Consider the following 24303-nt stretch of genomic DNA (forward strand, 5'->3'; position numbering starts at 1 on the left):
TTAGAAATGACTCTCAAACTCCATTAGAAATCGGGGCATGTAGGGCACTAATGTGTGAGGCGCAGAGGCTGGCTGGTAGGGAAGCTGATGTATGTTCCTCAGAACACTAGTCATTACAGGATGTCTGGGACAGAGCCCCAGGATAGTAGAATACAGGTTGGCACGTTAATAGAAATCAATACTGACAACTACTTGAAAGGAAGCTACTCCTCTGTGCAGAAACTTGTAGCCTCCTTTGAGTACCTTTCATCCTGCACAGTTTTCCACTTACACAACAAACATTTAGAATGCAACAAATACACTGCATACCAACATTTGGCATGTATCTGGGGGAGTAGACAGCCTCCCATACAGGGGTACAGGAAGCAATTGCTTCCCTCCATGTAGCCTCAACTGCTGGTGTGGTGTACATTGTGTGCTCCTTGAGCCCAGCAAAACCTAGAGCTCTGCTGTCAGAAAAGTTAAGAAGCAACTCTGCTACAGTCAGCTTAATTGATGGAAAAACACAAAATATGACAGTCTATTAGGACACAGGTAGCACTATAACCATGTTATGTAAGCACTTTAATTTCTGTTGACTTTCACTTTAATTTCCGTTTGTAGACTGCTGGACCTTGCGTGTCTTTAATCTACCATCCTGTTGGCCATCTTTGGACCATGAAGTGCAGATTTTATGTAGATCACCCTAAAAGTCTATTGGTCTTTATAGTCTGTGACCCTGTAACGATTCAATGGTCCGCATTGTTCATCCTTTGGGTCTTCTTCCTAGGGTTCCGCCTTTGCTTCCACAGGTTCCATCATTTTGTCTGCTTCAAAGGGTACTGCCTCGGAGTCAGCCTGCCTGGGTTCTCCATCTGGGTCTACCTCCCTATGGTCTGCCTCCTTGAGTTCCCCCTCGGAGTCTGCCTGTCTGGGTTCAGCCTCTTGGTCTATTTCTCATGAATCAGTCATATGCTTGAGAGTCTGCTTCTGGGCATCCGCATTATTTGCTTTTTACGCGACAGCATCTTATAGTCAGGCCGAAGTCATCCAGACTCAGTAACAGTTTTAGAAATCAGTTTTCTTCATCGCTTTTTTTTAAAAAGACGAACCTTAAAAATGTTCTCACAAAAGAATCCAAATCTGGCAAAGACTTGCAGATGGTTTTCCATGTGATAAGCCAGCAAATTTAGTGTTTCTTCCCTGATTAGCATATTACAATTAAGCAAAAACGTTCCCCTGGCCCACCAAGGAGCAAAACACTCTCCCTGAATTTGTGAAATTGTAAATCATGAAAATTTTATACACTTGATTTGTGTAGTTTATCTGTGATCTTTTGAATAGAACGGAAAAAAAACCTCTGCAAATACTGTCATGCATTTGCTGCTGGGTATACTTTGTTAACGCTTCCTCTGTTTTGTGTTTTGAAGAACCTGATCAATAAGATGTGGTTGGGGGTACCCTCTTCAGATAAGATGGAAATTCGCAACTGCCTGCCCAAACTCCTCTTGGCCCATCACAAGTCTTTACCCTACTTCATCCGCAACAAACTCTGCAAGGTCATCGTGGATATTGGTAGACAGGATTGGCCCATGTTTTACCATGACTTCTTCACCAACATCCTGCAGGTAAGGAGGGGCTGGGAACAGTGTATGAGGGAACTGTATTTGAGGCCTACGTCCCATCTCTTCATCAAGATCCATTCTCCTGTCTGTACATTATCTAAATATAAATTAAAAGTATACTTGTTCATGGTTACTCAGGCTGTCCACTTTGTGTATATCTTGAAGCTTTGTTGCCTTGTTGTTGAAAATAGTCTTCTGTACATTAAGTTTATGTACCCTGCTACCCTACCTGCCTCGTCCACTGCCATCCTGCTTGCAGCGTCCCCTGCTTCTTAATGATCACTAGCACTTGGCTGTCTAGAGGAAATCGTCCAAATTACTGTAGAAGAGAAATGAGTTTATACCAAGGTTGAAGTGTTGGCCTTTCCTGTAGTTAGTCTATTATTAGTCTATCATTCAAAGTGGCATTTAAGTCTGTTTCGCCTTAGAAGAAAAGGAGAAATTCATTTGGAATAAGTTTTGGTTTATTTATTATTAGTGCCAATTCTAGAGTTTCCTGGAGGGGTGTAGAAACATTGATGTGGCACATAACATCTTAAAACTGTTACTTTGAGAAAGGTGCTTAGTATTTCCATAAAATAACACATTTAACAAAAATAAAATACAGATTTTGAATTTATTATGTGCAACTAAATTTGAAATTGTGCAATAGCTTTCCAGAGTTGTCATTTACAACAATAGTTAGATTTTGTTGTTTGATCAGTAGGTTATAGGGCATGGGTTATCGGTCTATCAGAAGAGCAAATCTTCACTCCCTGGCCCACCTCATATTTTACCCTAGGTCCTGAAGAGTGATACTATGGACATACACTTCAGCATCAGTGGACAACTAGTCAAAAATTAGAAGCCTGGATCCTTCTTCATTTATTATTGCTCTGGTTAACTACTGAGTTAACAGTTGTCTGGAGTATGTAGAAGACTTCTGATAGACCAGTTTTATTGCTCACAAATGCCCAATGCAAGCGTGTACAATAGATGCTATACACTGAAACAATTAAGGTTAGTGCAAATTTCATTCTTTGTTGTGCATACGAGGCTAGATATGGTAAGTAGTAAGGAGTGAAGTCTAATGAGTTCTAACGATGTGCATCTTCATGAATGGATGCAATTGACTCTCCTGCACCAAAGTAAAATAAGTGGTGTACGCATGTCCAATTCTGATATAAATGTTAGTTTTAAACTTTTTGTTGATGCTGTGCAGCAGAATCGTTAACTCTGTGTGACAAGATTAGTCAATAAAATTGCTTGATTTGTAACATTTACAGTCAGATCCAGGAATTGTGCACACTCATGGCCTGTCTCCTTCCGATTTCCACCATCTAGTTAATCCAGTCTCCTTCTACCATGCCTCTGGGTTTGATCATGTTGAAGACCACATCAGAGGAGCTTGCATGCCCTCGTGAGGACTTGAGCGTGGCACGAAAGGAGGAGCTGCGCAAACTGCTGCTGAGTCAAGTGCCAACCGTACTGGGACTTCTCACAGGTAAATATAGAACAAGCATTGGCATAGCCAATAGGTCTCGCCTTTGGGACCTTATAAGTGTTTAGCCATGCAGCACATTATCACCCACCGGGCAGATTTCTGTAATTGAACTAGTACTTATAAAAAGTGCTTTGATACCTTCATTCGCGCTACATGTGCTTAGTGTAGTGACGTAAGGGCAGTGGCATGGTGTGGAATGTCGTGGTGAGTTGTGATATGATGTGTGTTGGTTGGATGTATGTGTGTTGTGTGTTTTGCTGGTGTGTATGTTGGTGGTATATGTAAGTTTACATCCCCTAAAAACACTATTGTAATGATATTAATTCTGTGTGTAGTGTGATGCGGTTAGTGTCTTTTGTAATGTTTTTAACATTAAATACATTGTTTTGTTAGTTGTGTGTTATTTTTCTATATTTACTGCTCAATAAAATATGAACCTATGGACGGGCTGGAACATTGTTTATGGTATTTCCACCGAAAACAAAGTGAATGCTCCTTGTTGTACATACTGTACTGGAAATGCTTGTAAATGAAAGCCAACGTAAATATCTATTTAGCAGTGAAACTTATGTGTTTGCTCAATACCTTCCAACCTGAACCTTCGTTTAGATTGCAAATCCAGTAAGTGAGGAAGGGGGCGGGAGAAAAGACAGCAGGGACAATTGGAAGGGAGCGGGAGTAAAGAGATCACAGACAACGGGCGGGCTGCAGTAAAGAGAACAAGGACAACGGGTGGGCAGGCAGAAGTAAAGAGAGCACGGGCACAGACAACTGGTGGGTGGGCGGTAGTAAAGATGGCACGGACAACGGGTGGGTGGGTGGACGGTAGTAAAGACAACACTGACAACCTCTCATGTAAAACAAGCGGAAGAGAAAGCATGCGTGTTCCTCCGGGAAAGGTGTTGTTGCAGCAGGCCTAGGCCTAGGCAAACACACTGCTCATCCACCAAGGCCTGGAAGACATTGGGGCTGAGGTGACAAGGGAAGGGGTCAGAAAAGCTACTGCTCCAGCAACAGGAAGGAAACAAGACATGCACTGGCAGCCGTGGGCGGTTAACGGAGGCCCTAAAAACAAACTCTGCCCAACCTAAGACCCCGGCCCATCATCGCCCAGTGCCCGCCTTCCCAGTGCTGCCCTGCTGATGGGGGCGAGGGGAGTGAGTGCACGGTGTTGAATTCTTTGAATCTCAAGGGCAGGCTGTGTTTAAATCTATCCATCCAGCTCACAGAAGCCAGTAGATCAAAGCGCCCTCCAGGCGTTAGAAAACTCTTGCACTTCTAAAGTCAGTAGAGCGACTGACATCCACGTAACGTGGTGGCGCATGCGGGGCAACCAGCCGATGAGAAATAAATCAGTGGTGTGGAATCGATGTACCCCCCTCTGCACTGACCTCAGCAGCTGTAAACTGTAGATGTAGCACTTATGGGGTCGCCCCTTTGCCATCTTCTCCCCCCACTGCTGACGCACAAGAGCCTGGCACGGACACCTGGTGGGGGGTGGTAGTAAAGACAGAACAAGGACAACGGGTGGGCGGGCAGGAGTAAAAACGGCACGGACAACGGGTGGGCGTGTGGGAGTAAAGACGACACGGACAGCTGGTGGGGGAGGGAGTAAAAACAACCGGTTCAAGGGGTGGGGGGGCGCGAGTAAAGACAACATGGACAACGGGTGAGGGGTGTATGTAAAGACAAAACTGACAATGTCATATGGAAAACAAGGCGAAGAGAAAGCACGCTTCTGTGACAGGATGCAAGGAATGCAGCCGCAGCGTCCCGCGAGTGGTGCGTGCGCGCTTGTGTGAAGTCTGACACACAACAGATGGCACACTTTGCGCCGCTGCTCGTAACTGCAAGCCGTAGGCCGTGGGCGGATGCATTTCCTGGGAAAGGTGGGACATGGACCCGCCTTTGCCCAATTGCGTGCTGTCTTTTTACAAAGAAGCACGCAAAGGCCAATAGAAAGAATGCTCCAAATAAAATCACACGCACGAGCATGTGAAAAGTCCAGAGTGATTCCAAGAGGTCGTTTTCCTAGAGCAACGCATGCGCGCTGCGCTAGGCTCGACCTAAAAAAGTATTATAATGAAAACAAGTTGAATCTTATGTACTGATCCTGCTGTAATATCTAGTCTCCAGAAGAGTAAATGTGTCTGACTACTCGATTGTTGATTAAGTTACATGAATTGCACAAAGCTGTGGCTGGTCTTTAGAGTCTTGTGTGCCTGCCTTGGTAGTAAAATAGCAAAGGCTGCATGACTCTTCCTGCTAAGTATACTGTTTCCATCGCAACACTGGCTTCTAATGTTTTTAGATGTACGACAAACCCATTGGACCCATTGTTGCTGAAACCTGGTCTTCAATTTATAAAAAGATGTTCGAGGCATGTGGGCTGCTGAATTCATATCTGTGCATAGATCGCCGCCTAGTGTTGGGTCCGGATGTTTGCACGTTGTTGTCCTGGAAGAGTCTTCGAAGTATCCTTGGATAGGTGACTCCTCCCCTGGACTACAGTGCGCATGGGCATCCTCTCCATCCTCAGATTGTTTTTTTCCGCCATTGGGTTCGGATGTGCTATCTTAGCTCAAGTTAGGAAAATATTTTTTCGAGGCCAAAAGGCCTTTAGTTCGCGTCGGTACTGTTTATCGATCGGGTTTCGATAGAATTTGTTAGTTTACTAACTTTCAGCACCGACTGCTTTCGCATTTTCGCCGGACCACGACGCATCAACATGCATGGCCTGTGCCCGGTTCCGCTCGAAGAAGACTCTGCGGAATCGACGAGCGGCGAGACTCGAGGCGCAGCACGCGGCACCGGCCCCGACAGACATCTTCGGCGAGGCCGAGGACGTCGAGGAATTGGAAGTCTTGCCCTCCAGTCCCGCTTCCGAACACGAACCCGGATCGGACGAGGAAGACGAGTCACTCTTCCACAGAGGTGAAGACGACACCGAGGTAGGAGACGACGAGGAGGCCTTCGGGGCCGAAGAAAGTAGCTCCAATGATGAACAAGGCCTACCTGTTCCAACCGTTCAAACACCAGTGCCACAGCCTATGGCTCCGGTCGAGGGATCGCCTTCGGGCCTTACCCGAGACCCATCCCGCAGTTCTTCGGCCCCGCCCTCGGGCCCGGCCTCGGACGTTCAGCGGCAGCCATTACTACATAAACAGGCTGGTTTCCCTATCACAAAACCGAAACCGAAAGCTGCTCAGGTTCCATCGAAACCGAAACTGAAAGTAGCGCTGGTCGGATCGAGGCCTTCGACGCCAGCGCACCGCGTCGGCACCGACCGCACCAAGAGGGACTTCGGTGCCGAACTTGAGGCGGGCGACGTTGGAGTCGACAAACGGAAAAAAGCCATCGGCACCGACAAACCTGCTCGGCTACCGGCACCGACGACACCAAGGGCCGTACCGCCTGCTGTGTCTCACATCGCTCCCTCGACGACACCTAAGCCTCAGGTATCGAAGACTTCGACGGTGATCTCTTCACCCCGACTCGATGACCCGCCGGCACCGAAAAAATCTACGGCCGCCTCTACGAGCCTGGCCGGTGCCAAAGCCTCGAAGGCGCCCCAAGTACGACCTGGTGTGACGCAAGGCAGCAAAACCACACCTGTCCTCCAGGACACGTCGGGCTCCGGTTCGGTCGGAGCTCCCGCAGCCTCTTCGGTGCCGACCAACATTACCTTCGGCTTGCCTCCGTCAACAATCCCAAAAATGTTCCAACTCAGGACACGGGTCACCCAACCTACGGTCACACCTGCTGAGACGTCTCCAGCACGTATCATCGACGCCGGCACTGGCAGAATGATTCTCCAGGACCGAAGGATAACTTCGGAGCCGCCATTGGACCCTTTCAGGATCCCACTAAAAAGGAAGTTGCCTGCAGAATCGGAACCTCTCCTTTATGAACCCTTCCATTCATCCTACCAGGATCCACACCGGTTCTCCCCCACACGCTCCGATACAGACGCATTGGAGGACTACATGGCTGACCAAGTCCCCTACCATGTAGACACGGACCCTGATGACCAGCAGGACCCTGATCAAACTTGGGGCGACCCTGCAGACCCCAGTGCACCTCTCGATGCACAGGATCCACAACTCTATGGGGCAAAGACATCTCCTACGGAGGATACTGCAGCGTTCAATGCTCTTATCGAACGTGCTGCCAATAACCATGGGGTGCAGCTTCACTCTGATACCATCGAAGATGACTTTCTTATGGACACCTTTGCATCCTCAGAAAGACATGTAAAGACTCTGCCAATGTTGAAGGGGGTCCTCAAACCAGCCAAGGACATTTTCAAAGAACCCACCAGGGCACGAGTGATAAACCCCAGGATTGATAAAAAATACAGATCAGCACCTGGGGATCCTACTTACATCAGAGGACAATTACCACTCGACTCCATCGTCGTAGCGAATGCACGCAAGAGGGCACACTCGCAAACAACAGGTGACGCTCCTCCCCCGGACAAAGAGTCCAAGGTGTTAGAAACCTCTGGCAAGCGAGTTGCCGCCCAAGCTGCCAACATTTGGCGCATAGCCAACACTCAGGCGCTCCTTGCTCGCTATGATAGAGCGCACTATGACACACTTGAGCAAATATTCCAACATCTCCCTGACCAGTTCAAGGAAGGCGCAGAAATGCTCATCAGAGAAGGACAGCTACTAACGAACGCTTCCATCAAATGCGCACTAGATGTTGCAGACACGGCTGCCAGAGCCATAAACACAAGCGTCATGTTGCGACGACATGCCTGGCTGCGGATCTCAGGATTCAAGCCTGAGGTACAAAACAATATACTGAACCAGCCCGTCAACCCCGACTATTTATTCGGGCCAGAGGTTGACACCACCCTCGAAAAGATAAAAAAGGATACGGACACTGCAAAGTCCATGGGCGCACTACAAACTCAGTCCTTTCGGAGCGGCTCCTTTCGTCGCCCCGGAAACAAGGGAGCAGGTAGAGGACAGGGGTCACAACAAACATATAACAAAGGCAATACACAGACCACCTATGATAAAAACACCCGAGGTGGATATCGTGGCTCCAGCACAAAGGGCAGAGGACGCGGCTACGGCAACACCAGGTCCTCCCCCAAGAACAAGCAGTGACGCCCTCTCCCTTCCTCCCGACCACATAACACCTGTCGGGGGAAGGCTACAAAGGTTCCTGTCCACGTGGAATTCCATCACCACGGACAGGTGGGTCAAAGATATTATAAAATACGGTTACTGTCTGGAGTTAACCTCCACTCCACCCACAATACCACCAAGAAGCCGTCCTATGTCCTCAGAGCACTTAACGCTCTTACAGCAAGAAGTGCAAAGTATGCTTCTAAAAGGCGCTATAGAGGTCGTACCCATCCACGAGCAGGGTGCGGGAGTGTACTCCCTCTACTTCTTAATTCCAAAAAAGGACGGGTCGCTCAGACCTATATTGGACCTGAGACCCCTGAACCAGTACATTCTTTCAGAGCACTTTCATATGCTCACTCTACAGCAAGTCCTTCCGCTTCTCAAGCAGGGAGACTTCCTAGCCACACTGGACCTCAAGGATGCGTACTTTCACATACCCATCCACCCCTCACACAAAAAATACCTCAGGTTCACTGTTCAGGGGCAGCACTATCAGTTCAAAGTCCTTCCCTTCGGCGTGACAACAGCGCCCAGGGTTTTCACGAAGTGCCTAGCTACGGTGGCAGCACATCTACGGAGGCAGCATATACACGTCTACCCCTACCTAGACGACTGGCTCGTTCAAGCGAAGTCAGCCCAGCAATGTGCAAGCCACATGTCCCGCACCATTCACCTTCTTCACAGTCTGGGATTCTCACTGAATTATCCAAAGTCCCATCTCCAGCCCGCACACGTACAACAGTACCTAGGTGCGACTATAGACACTCTGGCGGCCACAGCTCAGCCAAATTTAGTGAGGATCGACAGCATACAACTGCTGATCTCCAAATTCAAACCCAATCACTCACTTCCAGCGCGAGTGTTCATGCAGTTGATAGGCATGATGGCCTCCTGCATCTTCATAGTCCCGCACGCGAGATTACATATGCGCCCACTTCAGGAGTGCCTAGCACGTCAGTGGAATCAGGCTCAAGGACAGTTAAAGGACCTAGTGTTGGTGAGCGGTCGGGCATACAACTCTCTGCATTGGTGGAATCCACAAAACCTTTGCAAGGGCCGACCGTTCCAAGAGCCTGTCCCACAAATAGTACTGACAGCGGACGCGTCTCTCCAGGGATGGGGAGCTCATGTACTCCACTACACAGTGCAAGGACTATGGACAACACAACAAAAGAAGTTGCACATCAACCTTCTGGAATTGATGGCAATCTTCCTAGCCATGAAGGCGTTCAAAGTACATCTATGCAACAAGGTCGTGTTGATCCGGACGGACAACATGACCGCAATGTACTACATACAGAAACAGGGAGGCACACACTCTCCACAGTTGTCTCATCTGGCTCAGAGCATGTGGAAGTGGGCCATTCAAAGGAACATGTTCCTCATGGCGGAACACCTCCCTGGCAAGGACAACCAGATGGCGAATCTGCTCAGCAGACACAGCCACCAAATGCACGAGTGGGAGTTACACCCATCAGTACTCCAACCGTACTTTCAGCAGTGGGGTCATCCGGAGATAGACCTATTCGCGACAAGCGAAAACGCAAAATGCCCAAGCTTCGCCGCCAGATTCCCACATCCGCAGTCGCAGGGCAATGCGATATGGATGAACTGGTCCGGCAGATTTGCGTACGCTTTTCCCCCAGCGCCATTGATACCGCTAGTGGCCCGCAAACTCCGACAACACTCCCTGACACTCGTCCTAGTTGCTCCCACGTGGGCACGCCAGCCGTGGTACACCACCTTCCTCGAACTTTCCGTGGTGCCGCATCAAAGGCTGCGGATCAAACCCGCGCATTTGACGCAGAACCATGGAGAGGTTCAGCACCCAGATCCGCAACAGCTGAATCTGGCGATCTGGCTCCTGAAGTCCTAGAGTTTGGCTATCTCAACCTGCCACCTGACTGTATGGACATCATCAAGGAGGCCAGGAGACCCACTACCAGAGCTTGCTATGCAGCCAAATGGAAAAGGTTCGTCATTTATTGCGGAAATAATGACATCAACCCGCTGGACGCATCCATCCAAAACATCATCTGTTACCTCTTACACCTATATCGATGCAATCTGGCGTACTCCTCTATACGTGTCCATTTGACCGCAATATCAGCCTATCTGCAAACCAGGCAGCACCTCTCTCTATTCAGGGTGCCTGCCATCAAAGCATTCTTGGAAGGGCTCAAACGAGTCATTCCACCTAGTCACCCACCGGCTCCAATGTGGAACCTCAACTTGGTCCTCACACGCCTGATGGGTCCACCCTTTGAACCTCTACACTCATGCGAGATTCAATTCCTTACCTGGAAAGTGGCCTTCCTAGTAGCGATCACTTCCCTCAGAAGAGTTAGTGAACTCCAGGCACTAACCGTTCAAGAGCCATTTATTCAGGTTCACGCTAACAGGGTCGTACTACGTACCAACCCCAAGTTCATGCCCAAGGTAATATCGCAGTTCCACATGAACCAGACTATTGAACTGCCCGTTTTCTTCCAAAACCCACAAACTGTTGCAGAAAGGGCACTACATACACTAGATGTACGGAGGGCCCTCATGTACTACATCGACAGGACTAAACCATTCAGGAAGACAAAACAACTGTTCGTTGCCTTTGCCCCACACCACAAAGGTAACGCCATCTCCAAAGCAGGGATAGCCTGATGGATAGTTAAGTGTATTCAAATCTGTTATCAAAAGGCAAAACGCACATTAACTATTCCACCACGAGCCCACTCAACACGTAAGTTGGGGGCTTCCATGGCCTTCCTAGGAAATATTCCCCTGCATGATATATGCAGAGCAGCCACATGGTCCACTACACACACATTTACAAAACACTATTGCGTAGATGTGCAGTCAAAACAGCAGGCAGCTGTAGGACAGGCTGTTCTCAAAACACTTTTTCAGACCGCTGCAGCTGGCACGGGTAGCCGCCGCTAATAGAGGGCACTGCTATGTATTCTATGCACAGATATGAATTCAGCAGCCCACATGCCTCGAACTGAATATGCTACTTACCAGTATGCATCTGTTCTTGGCATGTAGGGCTGCTGACATTCATATCGCCCTCCCTCCTCCCCGGCGCCTGTCGCAGCTGCAGCTCTCAGAATTACTGCAAGCATGGTCATCACTTTCTGTATCTACTCCATCACTGCCACAATGGCGAAAAACAATCTGAGGATGGAGAGGATGCCCATGCGCACTGTAGTCCAGGGGAGGAGTCACCTATCCAAGGATACTTCGAAGACTCTTCCAGGACAACAACGTGCAAACATCCGGACCCAACACTAGGCGGCGATCTATGCACAGATATGAATGTCAGCAGCCCTACATGCCAAGAACAGATGCATACTGGTAAGTAGCATATTCATTCTAGTTTATTTTGATTGAGCTCAAATAAACACTTATTTAAAAATATTGCAATAGCTCAGTTAGAGAGCAGTTGTTCAAGTATTTGTTTGTCAGCATTAGTAATTGAATGCATCTCTAAGAAAGGATAGCTTTTAGCTAGGAAGTTCTGACCAAATTAGTTGCTTTACACACCCTTGTGCTTGGTCTGCCCCCACAGAACCAATTGTTGACTGCTATAGAATGAGACTTTGAGTCCGAGGAGAGCAGGATGATAGGAGTATGGAATACCTAGCATCATAATTTTAGTACTCTTCATCCTCTCTCTCATCATTACTGCACCCACTAAGCAATTATCTTTGTACCGTAAAGCATGCCTCAACCTTGCATATCCAAAAACAAATGTGAGCTCTGGGTGGTGGAGAGATGGAGAGGAACACTCATGATGTAGACAACCCCACATTAAATACCATAAAGTGATAGCATTCTTTTTGAGAACCTTCATGGTCCTGTCTACAGCATTAACAATCCGCAATTCAGCCAGTGTATTTTATTCTATCAAAGCGGACCTTCATCGGAGCTGCAAATCTCATATACATACATACATACATACATGTGTATATATATATATATATATATATATCTATATCACGTACCAATATACATTTAAAATTACATGTAATATGAAAAAAACATAGATCACAATACTTCAGCAATGGTCATTACTTTTTTTTATCTTGTGTATACATTTCTACATACGTTTTCCACATATGTATCAAAGGTGTAGCTTTCTCCTTTCTTTTCTACAAGAAATTTAGTTCATAAGGTTTTAAAGATCTGTACATGAAAACCCAGTGTCAATACATTTCATTAACTATTTATAAGATAAGTCCGAAACCAATTACAATGGCAGCGCTGATTTCTTTCTCTTGTAGGGGATTTCCGTGTATAGTCATAATCATGTGAATAGTCCCGCCCATGTGCGTGTACCCCGGAGCACTTCATTAGATATATCTTCTTAAGTTGTCGTCTTCTGCCTTTCTTCAGTAAGGTCTGTATAGACACTTAAGAGATGAAAAGGCAATAATGCAGCCTAAGAAACTAGGCTACACTGGCCATTGCTTCATCTTGAAGTGGAAAAGATAGCCAGTTTTACTTTAAGTTTAGTAATTTACTGAGTTTTACACATAGAAAACTCCCCTTAACAAAACTCTTTTTTCATGATAGAGATGAAAGGAATGGATAGAGAAGCCCCCATAGGCTGCCATTATGTGTCTACAAATGGGTACCGTGCCTTTAAGAGTCTCCAGAGACCTCCGGTATCCCATGAGGCACAGACAGAGGCATTTACTCTGTTCTTTTTTCCGGCTCCTGCTAGCAGGACCCTGGAGCATTGAGCTCTTCCTTTTTTGGTATTTCATAAAAATGAGTGATTATTTCTGGACTTTTAGTAGTTTCACTCGACATCTTTGGCCTTTAGCTAACTACTGCTGTAGTTTTTTTGGCCGTATTTCTGCTGTTTTCTTGTCAAAATGCCATCTCTATTTGACAAGTGCCCTGAATGCAGTAGGAAGAAGGTCAAGTCGGATTACCACAGAGTGTGTATCCTGTGTCCCATGTTCCTGACACCAGTGGCATTTGTAAGACCTTTTACAGGCGCACCCTGTCTGACAGGGAGAAGATTCGGCTCCAAGGCATGGAGCAGAGGAGGCAGAAGGCAGCTTCTTCAGCCTCTGGGAAAGGAGAGGGTAAGTTCTCTACCAAGTCCCATGCTTCGACCTCTAGGAGGGCTCCCCAGTGGAAAGACGGCAGAAAAACGACGCCGTTCTCGGTCGACGTCTAGGATGACGACTAGATCGAGAGCTGGTATGACTACGATATGCTCTCCGTCGACCCAGGGCTCTGGGTCAAAGCGACGCAGACTATCAACGAACACCGCTGTCGAGGGGTTCCCCGTGTTCGTCGACGCAACGAACAACGCTGTCGAGACATCATTGGCATCGATCTGGGTCTCGCAAGCGGTGGTCGCCGCCGAAGCTTCGTGGCCCATCACCATCGATGTCAACGCGAAGATCGACATCGAGGAGGCAATAGTCTACAAGGGAGTCGAGGAGAGGTTCAAGTAGAAGGATACCGGTGTTCAAGGTCCCGTTCCGGGCCTCGCTCAGTGGTGAGCCTATCGTCGTCGACAGGGACTTCGCGTTCCAGACGATGTCGACGCTCGACGTTGAGTAGTGGATCAACGTCAAGGGGGACTGATTGAGTATCCAGGGTCCCTTCCTCACGGCCCGCTCGTAAAAGGAGGAGGTTAGTCTCGTCTCCCAGTTCGGAGTATTCACGTACCTACTCACCAACTAGGTTGCCTCCTGCTCCGCTTCCACCGGTGGTCCCACCTTGAATACCACAGCCAACACCGAGGAATCCTCTGCCTCCAGCTACTCCTCCGCCTCCAGCTACTCCTCCGCTTCCTCCAGCGATTCCTTCACCACCACCGCTGCCTCCTCCTCCTCCACCTCAGCCTCAACCTGGGCCCGTGGCTCCTCAGCCCACGTGCCCTGCGGAACCTCGACGGCTAAGAACACGGTCTCGTTCGAGACATCTGTGACATAGACGCCACCGGTCTCCGCAAGATCACATCGTCGCCATTATGAGAGGTCTTGGTCCAGGCACACAAGGGATACATCTTCCACGAGTACAGGGAGGTACTCTCCTACTCTCACGGACTCTCCCCCGCAAAGGGTTTCACCGGTTGATGACATTTCTACCTTCCAGGAGTTTCTGGTCAGAGGTGCTACGAAACTCCGCATTCCTCTGTCTACCCCTGTGCAGCCGACCTCTGTGATATTTGAGACTCTGCAGAAGAGACCGACATCGCGTCCGTTGCTTCCGTTGGTGTCTGGTCTGGAGGAACCAGCTATGGAACTGTTCCTAACACCGTCTTCTTTAAAGTCTGTACCCTCGAGGTTGCAGAAAAAGTATTGTCTGCCTGATTTGGATCCTGCCTTCCTCCGGCTGGAGTATTCAAGAACATCTGGCAGAGTGGTAGAAAATAACTCTGGTCAATTGGGTGCTCAATATTGTTCGCAGTGGATACTCGATACGTTTTATAAGACCTCCTCCATCAATCCCTCCAACTTGATCAAGATGCATGCTGCACGAGTTGCAGAAGGAGGCCAACACCCTTCTAGAGAAAAGGGCGGTAGGACCTGTCCCTCTAAATCAGAAAGGAACAGGGCTGTATTCATGGTTCTTTCTAGTTCGCAAGAAAGACCAGAACGAGTTCAGACCCATTCTCGACTTACGACAAGCCAACAAATGGGTTCGAAGAGAAAAATGTTGGATGTTGTTCTTGCATCAGATCTACCCTCAACTTCATCAGGCAGACTGGTGATGCGCAATAGATCTGCAGGACGCATACTTTCATGTGCCCATAGCGAGGAAACATCGCAAGTTCCTGCGTTTCACTGTGGGCAACAACCATTATCAATACTCCGTGCTGCCCTTCGGCCTGAAGTCAGCACCTCCGACTTTCTCCTAATGCATGGCAGTGGTGGATGCGCATCTGAGGAGGAACAAAATATTAGTCTATCCATATCTGGACGATTGGTTGATCAAGGCAGCTATGTTTCAGGAAGCGCAACTGCATTTCAATCGCTCTTCCAATCTCTTACTTCGTTTGGGACTTCACATCAACCTCACGAAGTCTCTCAACTCCTGTTCAGTGTCTTTAGTACCTAGGAGCTACTATCGACACACGCACAGCAAGCGTTTATCCTTCGGAAGAGAGACGCTTATTGATCCTTCGTAAGACTCAAGCTCTTATGATCATGCCTGCACCAACGGTGAGGAAAGCATCTTCTCTTCTGGGCTCGATGGCGTCCTGCATCTTCCTCACTCCTCCGCACGCCTCCATATGAGACCCCTGCAGGAATGTCTGGAGGATCAATAGGACCAGACACTGGGGGAGTGGGAAGACAGGATTCAACTGTTGCAACAGGCTCGTCAGTCCATCTGATGGTGGAGTTTTCCACACAATCTCCTCCGGGGGATTCCCTTCCACAAGGAGATACCCACACAAACCATAGTAACGGATGCTTCTCTCCACGGATGGGGTGTGCATTTCGACCACCTACAGATACAGGGCGCATGGAACCTGAAAGAAACCAAGTACCACATCAACTTCTTGGAACTTCGAGCAGTCCATTTGGTGCTGAAAGCATTCCAGCCTTCTTTTCACTCCAGCTCCCTGCTTGTCCAGAGGGACAATACGACAACAATGTTCTACCTCAACAAGCAGGGGGGCTTCAGATCTCAAGTGCTGTCTCAGGAAGCTTAGGCCGTCTGGCACTGGCTGTTAGCCAGGAACCTGACCTTCACGGCAACTCACCTTCCAGGTGTTCAGAATGATCAAGCAGACGCGGTCAGCAGACTCATTCACGAAATCCACGAATGGGCCTTAAACGACGAAGTGGTGCAAGACATTTTCGACAGATGGGGTACTCCAGAAGTCGAACTGTTCGCTATCGTAGAAAACAGCAAATGCCGCGACTTTGCCTGCAGGTTTTACCAACCAGGGACTCTGGGGAATACCCTATGGATCACTTGGTCTGGCGGCTTTCTCTACGTTTTTCCGCCAATTCCCCTGATTCCGACCGTGCTGATCAAGCTCTCCCAATCACGGGCCAAGATGATCCTCATTGCTCAGGAGTGGCCCCGGCAATGGTGGTTCACAGACCTACTCCACCGGTCTCTCCTTCCACATCTCCGGCTGCCGTGCAGGCCGGACCTTCTGACGATGCACCCCAACCTCTCGTCGTTGAATTTGGCGGCATGGCTCCTGAGCTAGTACAGCACAGACCTTTGGATCTCCCTCAGGACTGTATGGAGATATTGAAAGAGGCCAAGAGACCATCTACACACACGTCCTATGCTTATAAATGGAAGAGATTTTGCATCTGGTGTGCTTCGAAGGACTTTGATCCTACCTCCTGTAAGGAAGATGTCATCCTTCCTTATTTGTTACACTTTGCGCAATCTTGCCTTCAGTTCCATTCGATCAAAGTTCATCTGGCAGATTTGACTGCATATAGGAAATTTCCTTCACAAACTTCCTTTTTTTAAATCCCAGTCATCTGAGATTTTCTTGAAGGATTGAAGAAAGTGTTTCCTCCCATTAGGCGTCCTTCGCCTCCCTGGGAGCTGAATGTAGTGCTTTCACGACTAAAGAAGGAACCGTTTGAACCCATTCATAAGGCTTCTCTTCAGCATCTGTCCTTGTGGCCATTACGTCTGCCCGCAGGGTTAGCGAACTTCAGGCTTTATGTTGTAAAGAACCTTGTATGTTCTTTCATTCCTCTAAGGTAGTTATGAGGACGCAACCTAAAGTTGTCAGAGTTTCATGTAAACCAGACTATTACATTATCTACATTTTTTCAAAATCCATCTTCTTCTGCGGAGAGGTCACTGCATTCTCTTGACGTTAGGAGAGTCTTGAAATTCTATTTAGACAAGACTAAAGCTATCCGTAGAACAGACCAGCTATTTGTAAACTATGGCTCAGTTCGAACTTGTCTAGCTACCTCTAAACAATTCATTACTGGTGGACTGTTTCATGTATTCAGCTGTGTTATCAAAAAGCAAACAAACCTTTTATTAGTAAGCCTAGGGCTCACTCTGCTAGAGGTAAAGCAGCTACTGCGGCTTTACTTCGTAATGTACCGATTTCAGAAATCCTTAAGGCTGCCACTTGGAAGTCAGTCCACTCATTTACTAAGCACTACTGCCTTGATAATGATGCTGGGGCAGATGCTCAGGTTGGACAGGCTTCACTTCGAAATCTATTTGCACAATAGTGCGGTTGTTCTCTGTTCTGCCACCACTGGTGAGTTGTTTTGGGGATGGGCTTGCTACTCTAGTCACAAGATTGACTATACACGGAAAACCCCTACAAGAGAAGGAGTAGTTTCTTACCTGTAACTACAGTTCTCTTGTAGGGGTATTTCCGTGATAGTCATACGCAACCCGCCCTCCTCCCCGGTGGCAGATACAGATGTCCCCAAGTCTCAGCAGGCTCTGCTTATTTAAGTCTTCAAAAAGAACTGAAACAAATGCCTCTAGCTGTGCCTCATGGGATACCGGGGGTCTCTGGAGACTCATAAAGGCACGGTACCCATTTGCAGACACATAGTGGCAGCCTATGGGGTCTTCTCTAGCCATTCCTTTCATCTCTATCATGAAAAAGGAGTTTTGTGAAGGAGAGTTTTCTGTGTTAAACTCAGTAAATTACTAAACTTAAAGTTAAATTGGCTATCTTTTTCACTTCAAGATGAAGTAATGGCCAGTGTAGCCTAGTTTCTTAGGCTGCATTGTTGTCTTTTCATCTCTTCAGTGTCTATACAGGCCTTCCTGAAGAAAGGTAGAAGATGACAACTTAAGAAGATATATCTAATGAAGTGCTCCGGGGTCCACACACATGGGCGGGACTATTCACATGATTATGACTATCACGGAAATATCCCTACAAGAGAACTGGAGTTACAGGTAAGAAACTACTCCTTACATGTAATAAAACTGCATTGTATTATGAGTGGAGAATTGTTACACTAAAGTTTTAAAATATCAAGTCAAAGTTCTCAAACTTTTTTCTAATGAGATGTATGTGTAAAATCCTTCAAATATTGCAATGTATATCACTTAAATTAAAATGATCTTTTTTAAGTAACAATATGTCGAGGCATATGCGGCTGTAGATACACATGCGTTGCTTACTCCTGCCATCTAGTATTTGGTTCGGATGTATGCAAGTTGTTTTTCTTGGAAGGTCTTTTGAGTTGCGAGATAAGATGACTTCTCCTCTTGGTAATAGTGTGAATAGGCATCAACTCCATTTGGCATTTTTAAAAAAAACTTTTTTTATTAACAAACTTATAAAGCAGTCAATGCATACAATCAGGTCATGAAATACCTATGTAATACATCCACGACAACAACAGGTTGTTTCAATCATTAGATCTGTGGGAAAGAATGTTAGGATAATAGAGACGCACATCAAGGAGTCAATGGTTCTTCAAGGGGGGACACATACGGGGGTTCACATATGTTGCCACGGTAGTTATTCCATCTTGTCCAGTTGCTATCCATTTTCGGGGACAGCCACGTGACACATAGTTTTTTCTCCTATCACGCACCAGTCCAGATTGGTTTTCCATGAGGCAAGCGTCGGTGGTGTTATTGCTCCCCATAGGCGAGCGATATTTCGCTTAGCCACCATCTGCCCAAGGGTGACCAGATTTTGCCTGTGGTGTTGAGATCTGTAGGTTCCCATACATTTGAAAGACACCTTTTGGTTTCAAGCCCCAGTTCAACCCCCCCCAACCTCACTCATACATTTATGTACCTCCTTCATCAACTCCATTTTTGATTGTTTTCTTCCCACCATCTGGTTCGGATTTGTATTACGGTGCTGTGGTTCGAGACTTTTTTCGGGATCCTTTCGGTGCGTAATCCACTCTTCCTTCGTTGGTATGCATTTTCCTTCCCCGTTCATGCCCTCCCGTATCTAGACGGCTGGCTTATGAAAGCCCGTACACACCTTCTGTGTTGTCCAGACTCTCAGCTTACCATAAACCTCCTACATCAATTGGGGTTCAATATCCAAAGGGTCCAAACTCAACCTAAACAGTTGCAACCGTATCTAGGGGCTAGCTCCTAGCTCAACATGTAAGGTTTAGCCTATGCAAATGCTGCCAGAATTTAAAAATTGTAAACAACGCTACCACAATTTCAAGCCAATCGATGCTCGACAGTCAAAACTTTCATGTTTCTTTTGGTGATAATGGCATCATGCATTGCGATAGTGCCTCATGCAAGACTCAACATGCATGAATGTTTAGCACCACACTGGATTCAATCACTGGGTCGACTGGGTGATATATCGTTGGTAGACAGCCGCACTCCTCATTCTCTGCAGTGGTGGGACACACAAAACCTGTTAAAAGGGCAGCCATTCATCGACCCTGTTCCACAGGTCGTGCTAACAGACACATCCCTCACAAGGTGGGGTGCTCACCTACATAATCTTAACAGTTTAAGGTCTCTGGGACACCAAGCACCAGAATATCCTTATCCGCTTCCCAGAGCTTCAAGCTGTTAACCTAGCGCTGAAAGCATTCCTACCTCACCTTATAGGCAAGGTTGTCTTAGTCTGGACGGACAATTTGAGATCCATGTAGTATATACAAAAACTGGGGGGGGGGGGGGATAGACACGCTCTACAGTTGTCACCGCTCTCTCAGACAATTTGACGTTGGGCAATACATCAAAAAATTCCATCTGTTAGCGGAACATCCTCTGGGATATGGACAACGATTTTGCCAACCTCCTCGGCAGGATGCTGCAAGAAGTCCACGAATGTAACCTCCACCCCCAAGTCGTCCTCCACTACTTTAACAAGTGGGGGTTTTGCAGCGGGAATCCTTTTCTGGATTCACATGCTGTGCATTATTCCGCCATCTAGGGGTTGGGTCCGGAATTATCAGTTTTTTTGTTTTTGTTCTTGTTTTGGTCGCTGTCGACCACCATTTGGTGCCAGGTATGTCCCCTGTGTGACGTCAGACGGTATCCTGGAGGTCGACTTGTGTGGTGGCCATCTTCAGATTCTTTTTTCAGCTATTGGGTCTGGAAGCAAGACGGGAAGCTCCGAAGAAACTTTCAATTTTTTTCCAAAAACTTCAAAAAAAAGATTACTGAGAAATGTCATTGATCATCGACGCCGTAACCGGAAGCAGGAGCAGAGCTTCGGTTTAACACTAGAGGACCACTCCGGTCCACAAATGGCGAGGTAGGGGTCATGGAGAATACCCCCTTCAAGTTCTGCCCCAAGTACCACCACAAGTTTGCTCAACGTAACCAACTTGACGTCTGCAACCTTTGCCTGCCAGAAGATCATCACGACAAGGACTGCGAGGCCTGCACAGTGTTCCTGCCGAAGACGCTAAGGACCCGCCGAAATCAAAGAAAGGCCCACTACGCCACAGTGTCTCAGACAACAAAGAAAACTTCCTTGAGAGACCTGGGTTTTTCTAGTGACTAGGAAGAACAGGGAGCAAGAGCGGATTCGACACACGAGGGATCGGACGTCAAGATCCTACAAGGAGACTCCCCAAAAATATCCACACGAGAAGAAGGCGAAGGATCCAAAAAGCAAGACTGAGAAGGTAAGACACCATAAAGATCCGTTGGAACCAAAGGGCCACGAACATAAAGGCTCACAAGGCAGCCCTGACGCCGAGCAAGAAGGTGATCGAGGGTCAGCTGCGATTGAAGGAACCCCACAGAGCACAACCAAAGGTTACCTAGGAGGGAAAAACGCCGAAGCCAGGGGTCTACCCAAACCCGCTCAAAAGAGCACACCACTGTCTAAGACTAGCGTCAACGACAGGAAGAAACTAAAATCTCCGGCCTCTGACGCTGAGATCGCCCTTGAGGTCGAAAGGAAAAGACTCAAGTAGGAAATGGCAACGCTCCTACAAAAGAAAAAGGAATTGGACGCCTCACTGAAGGATTTTTGAATCCCAAAGACACCAGCTGCCAACCTAGAGAGCGTCGACGCCAAGGAGGCAGAAGACGCAGAGGGAGAGGAAGGTATCTTAGACTCTCCTCCAACCACTGAACCTTGAGGCGAGGAACCTGAGGAATACGGAGAGATACCTGAAGAAGAGAAAAACTCGGAAAATTTCGAGGATACGTGGAACGACCTCAACACAGAGAAATTTGCAGTTACCCTTTGAAAGCTTCACCTCCAGATGACATATCTTTCTATAATGACATTGTAAAAAGGGCAGCAAATCAGTTTGGTGTTCTTTTAGAGGAAGAAAAAGGGGACACTTGTTTCTTGTTAGAAACTCTGGCACCAGCTACAAAAGGAACACAATAACTTCCTATGTTGCCCAGTATTCTGGATCAAGGCAAAGAAGCCTTCAAGTAACTAGCCTCCAGCAGGGGGGTAACCCCGAGAGTGGAGAAAAAGTATAAACTCTCTCCTCAAAGGACCCTAAATATATTCAGGGAAGTACAGTACCTGACTCAATTATTGTCACCACAGCCAGGAAGGAGCAAATGCAGTCTCCAACACCGGGCCTCCATCAGAAAAAGAAAGTAAGAGGATGGATATGGTGGGGAGAAGGATGGAAAAGGAGGCAACAACACAGTGGCGTATTGCTAACTCAAATGCCCTACTAAATAGATATGGCCACCAACAGTGGGATGAGATAGAGGAGATTTTGAACAAACTCACTGAGGAGGACAAAAAGAGGGCAAGAGCTATTGTCCAGGAGGGGAAAAACATTGCGAACACCTGTCTGAAGGCCCCGTTGGATGCAGCAGATATGGCTAGTAGGCAGAGGTGTACGGGAACCATCCTGAGAAGACCTGCCTGGCTCAGAATCTCCAGTTTTAAGCAGGAAGTTCAAACCTCCATCATTATTAGGCCATTCAATGGAGATGCACTGTTTGGCAAAGAGGTAGATTAAATCCCTTCAACAAATAAAAAAAGGTCAATGAAACAGCAAGGGCAATAGGGGGCCTGCAGCAAAGAGGTTCCCTTAGAAGAGGGGGCTTTAGTAACAGACCAGGTAGAGGCACCTTTCGTCAAAGACGACTGATGTCACAACAAACTCAACAGCAGAACCCAAGTCAACAAATGGGTCCGCAGTCAAGCTATCAGGGTTGGCAACATCATCAGAAGCAGCCCTTTCGAGGGAGAGGCAATGGCAGAGGAAGAGGCCAATCCTCTAGAGCAGAGGTCTTCAAACTGTGGGGCGCGCCCCCCCTGGGGGGGCGTGGATGGGTTCCCAGGGGGGCGCTAATGCCTCTGAAAGTACATGTAAATGAAGATGGACTGGAAGTGCAGCGATCTTTATTTGCTGCATTTCCAGGCCGTCTTCATTTACACCCAGGCCTTGAAGTGAAAGTGACAACTGTTATCAGAGTGCGGTGGGGTCGGGGGTCAGTGAGTGTGCTGGCAGGATCAAAGAAGTTAAAAAAAAAAAAAAAGGGCAAGTGTTTTGTGTTATACCAGTCTTTTGTGTGTATAAAATAATACAATAACAGAAGAATTGAAAAATAAATGCAAGTTAAACTAACTGGTGATAAATGCACTCTTTTAGGTTATGAAACCTCAGTTTGCAACTACCATCACTGTAAATGTGTGTGTATATGTGTTAGCATTTTGAGCATAGTTATGGCTTTCCTGCATTTGCCACATAATCCATCATCTGCTGCATGATTTGCAGATTAAAAAAAAAAACACATTTCGAGCTAAAAAGGGCAGCCGCAACACGTTACCTTGCAGCGGAAAGCCCTTTCTAAAGGTTGACTGGTCACCTTTCTGTTGCTTATTGCTATATGTGGGTGTTAAAGTGGTACTACTGAGGGGAAATATATGCCAGGACACTGTTAATAAGTCGAAAAATGGCAAAATAATGCTATTACAAAATAGGCAAGATTATGCAGCATTTTTCGCCTCCGCTTGTTGCATAATTTGGCCGTCTTTTGCCACATAATTCCAGTGGCCCTGTTTATAGTGCTATGAGGTCCCAGCCTGTAGCAAAAGGCATTCCGAATATGTAAGTCATTATTTTAAAATAGTATTTAAATAGTCTAAACTAGGCTGCTGTTGCAGCAAAATGATGCAGTGATTGAGGTAAAACAAGTTCTTACATAATGTACTTGTTAGTAATAAGTAATACAACTGTATCTAATGCAGACGTAAGTGCCTCCACTATTCCAAATCTCAGCTAACACCCCAGCATTACATCTCAAAAAGAATAAATCTTTGCCACCATGAATCTTTAAGCAGAGCCGCTTGAAATATTCAGTAGAATAGGACCACATTATGCTGCAGGGTTGACTAAATAATGCAACAAAAAAGGTTAATTATGTGGCACATTTTGTGGTTAGCATTACTTCATTATTTTGCTATTTTAACTCATGGTAACGCTGTCAAGGGAAATATTTCATCTCGCCCAAATACAGCCGTAAGCAACTACAAGATTGCCAGTCAATCTTTGCAAAGGGCCTCCCACTGCTGTGGAACACTTTGCCTCGTTTTAAGTAACTTTTGTTCCGTTTAAGCTAAAATCAAGTTTTTTTTGTTGGAATCTGCAAATTATGGATTATGTAGCAAATGCGTTAAACTCATAATTATGTGCAAAAATAATACTGCTGCAGAAACTCATAATTCCAGTGGCCCTGGCTTTATGTGACTCAATCAATTAATGGCTGGTTTCTTTTTCGACTTTCTGCACTACCACCACACCCTTCGCTTTCAGGCAGAGGCACCTCAAAGTCAATATTAACCATTCTGGAGAAGTTTTTTGTGTGAAAGCTGAAACCATGGGGTGGCGGGTAGAAGGCCAGCAGGGTTGCATTCAGATGCAGAGCCCTAATCCTCTCGACTACTGGAGCCTCTCAGTAATGGTCAAGGAGACAGAGGAAAGGAGTGAGATTCATTGATATTGTCAAAGAGAAGGCCCAGAATATGGAGCACTGTATGGGGATTCATTTTTATGTTTACAAATGGCCAGAGACAGCTCCTTGAGAGAAATACTCCATTTTATTTTCAAGCCGACGTATCGGCTTATTTATTCGATGTCCGTTTTATGGTTTAATGTAATGACATACTACTGTATTCTGAATTTTTGCTCTTCTCTCCTACAATACAATATGC

The 24303-nt window shown here is 46.9% G+C and overlaps 1 protein-coding gene across 2 annotated transcripts in view; it reads left to right on the forward strand.

Moving 5' to 3' along the window:
- XPO6 (exportin 6) overlaps positions 1-24303 on the forward strand; it is a 626381-nt gene that overhangs the window by 152350 nt on the left and 449728 nt on the right. For both annotated transcript variants that reach the window (XM_085628383.1, XM_085628384.1), the window contains exons 4-5: positions 1410-1607; positions 2928-3087. In XM_085628383.1, the coding sequence (XP_085484509.1) occupies positions 1410-1607; positions 2928-3087 (358 nt within the window). The remainder of the gene's footprint in view (positions 1-1409; positions 1608-2927; positions 3088-24303) is intronic.

Source organism: Triturus cristatus, chromosome 10 (genome assembly GCF_964204655.1).
Source record: "Triturus cristatus chromosome 10, aTriCri1.1, whole genome shotgun sequence".
Taxonomy (NCBI): domain Eukaryota; kingdom Metazoa; phylum Chordata; class Amphibia; order Caudata; family Salamandridae; genus Triturus; species Triturus cristatus.